Source organism: Acyrthosiphon pisum, chromosome X, assembly GCF_005508785.2.
Source record: "Acyrthosiphon pisum isolate AL4f chromosome X, pea_aphid_22Mar2018_4r6ur, whole genome shotgun sequence".
Lineage (NCBI taxonomy): Eukaryota > Metazoa > Arthropoda > Insecta > Hemiptera > Aphididae > Acyrthosiphon > Acyrthosiphon pisum.
In genome coordinates, this window is record NC_042493.1 from 132368164 (window position 1) to 132370322 (window position 2159).

General features: G+C 26.5%; 1 protein-coding gene across 1 annotated transcript; it reads right to left on the reverse strand.

The window, feature by feature from the left end:
* Positions 1–1339: 1339 nt before the first annotated feature.
* Positions 1340–1872, reverse strand: LOC100570299 (SUMO-conjugating enzyme UBC9-B-like). The gene is made up of 3 exons (XM_029485807.1): positions 1725–1872; positions 1479–1623; positions 1340–1403 (listed from the first exon to the last, which is right to left on the reverse strand). The coding sequence occupies exons 1-3, from the start codon at positions 1807–1809 to the stop codon at positions 1340–1342; spliced, it is 294 nt and encodes a 97-aa protein (XP_029341667.1). The 5' UTR covers positions 1810–1872.
* Positions 1873–2159: the final 287 nt, after the last annotated feature.

Sequence of the window (2159 nt, forward strand, 5' to 3'; positions counted from 1 at the left end):
TACGCATAGCCTTATTCTTTATCATTTCAGTGTGTGGGGAAAAATTTAATTTAGAATCGAAAATAATGCCTAAATCCTTAAATTGAGGTACAAGCTTAATATTTGAAGCGGAAATAGAATAATTATAGTTGATTGGATTTTTTATTAAATGAAAGTGCATAAATTTACATTTATCAACGTTCAGAGATAAGTGGTTCTTATTACACCATGAAAGTAATGGTCAATGATACTATTAATGAAGGATACATTGAAGACAAATGTATTAATTTTTTTTTCTTTTGACGATTCAAGCCGGTATTTGAGTGAAAATAATGTTTTTATTGAATAATTTACTGTAATAACATAATTAGTTTACATTTTGAAAAAAAGTACTCATCCTTCAGCTCTGGACAGCGCTCTGGCTTGTGCTCGGACACAATTGAAATATTCTGAACGATTTTGGCTAAAAAAAGTTATAATATTTTTATAATATTGGTCATTGATTATGTCAACTGATTAACATTTGAAGAACATTTTTATATAAGTCATATCATCTCTTGCATAATTGGAAACTGAATTAGCATTTAAAGTGTTTTTTCTAAGATCTTAATTTAAAATGAATGTTTGACTCAATGATCATTTACAGTCATTTTGTAATATTTTGTTATATAATTTTTTTTTTTTTTTTTAGATTATTTAGTGGTGTTGGCAACTAGAAATGATAAAATAAAATTCCTGGACACTATCTAAAAGCATATTCAAAAACTGAACATTTAGTTTAACCGATTCTTGAAGACATCTCAATCGTAAAAAAAAAAAAAGAATAAGAAAAGTACAAGAAAATTAATTTCCATTTTAAATGTGTAAAGAAAAAATGTAATTTTACAAAATCATTATCATTTATTATTATTGATAAATGACAAAGTACAATTTCAACAATAATTATTAACAATTAGGTTCTGTTTCTGTGACTATGTGAGCTCCAGTAAACTGTGACCAATCATTAGTTTACTTTTTAGTTGTTCGTCAAACAAGAACAAGACAAAGGTAGATTATGACTGGTTATTCTTGTTTTTCTCTTTGTATAAGAAAAGTAGCATTAAATTGATTTGTTCTCAAAATATTTATAAATACAATGTGGTTAATATAAATAAAAGTACAGCTATAATATAATAAAAAAAAGAATATAAGTATAATCTTTTAAAGTAAAAAAAAAAGAAAGCTATTGAATGTTTAATGTTGGTAATGATACATTTGGATATTTCTTATTGATTTACAGAAGTGAAAAATGTACTCAGGATTGTTACTATTTTAGTAGGATAATCAAATAAATGGATGATCTTCTCTCTGTCAACTATAACTATGCTCTGGACATCGCTTTGGCTTGTACTCGGACACGATTGAAATATTCTACAGGATTTTGGCTAAAAAAAGTTATAATAATAAACATACCGTTTAAATTTTTTTTAAACTTATATTTTATATTAAAAAGTGATTACCAATACATATGATAGGCTTCAGCCTGAGCAGGATCTTCGATGCTGGGTTCATTTAAAAGATATTGTATCTCCACCAATAACCGCTTAATAGTCATAGATGGACGCCAATCTTTGTTTTCATCCAATAGTGATAAGCACACAGTACCTAGTGAATCATGAATAATCATGATTAATATTTACATATTGAATTTTAAAATTATCCCTATTATAGATATGAATAATTAAGACAGCTTATATTATATTTACCAGAGGGGTAAACATTGGGGTGGAATAATGGAGGCTCAAATCTGCATTTTGGTGGACTCGATGGATAATCATCGTTGAAGGTCATACGTAAGAAATAGGATCCATTTTCCCAAACAGTCTAAATAAAAATATTAATATAAAAAATTATTTAAAATGTTATAAATATGTACATATTTATACATACATTAATACATTTTATTTATACACATACATCGGACATTATTTTGTTTTAATTCAAGCAAAACATTAAATATATGGGTTCTAGTGTATTTTTTTTTATATATATATTATATGATGGAATCATAGGTTTTCGAATTTAGTAAGTACTTACGTATACAATATGTATTGTATGTTGTATGTTATGTATGTATGATTATTGTCATTATATTAATCGGGCCGTGGGCCAATTTCCGGCCCGCCATCATTTAATATCTG

What these genes read in the sequence shown, in the direction of transcription:
- LOC100570299 (XM_029485807.1), bottom strand. Translation starts at nt 1,809, where the DNA reads ATGACCTTCAACGATGATTATCCATCGAGTCCACCAAAATGCAGATTT. An exon ending in CCCCAATGTTTACCCCTCTG is followed by an intron (nt 1,624 to 1,724) that starts GTAAATATAATA and finishes ATGATTCACTAG; the next exon opens with GTACTGTGTGCTTATCACTA. An exon ending in GAAGCCTATCATATGTATTG is followed by an intron (nt 1,404 to 1,478) that starts GTAATCACTTTT and finishes AACTTTTTTTAG; the next exon opens with CCAAAATCCTGTAGAATATT.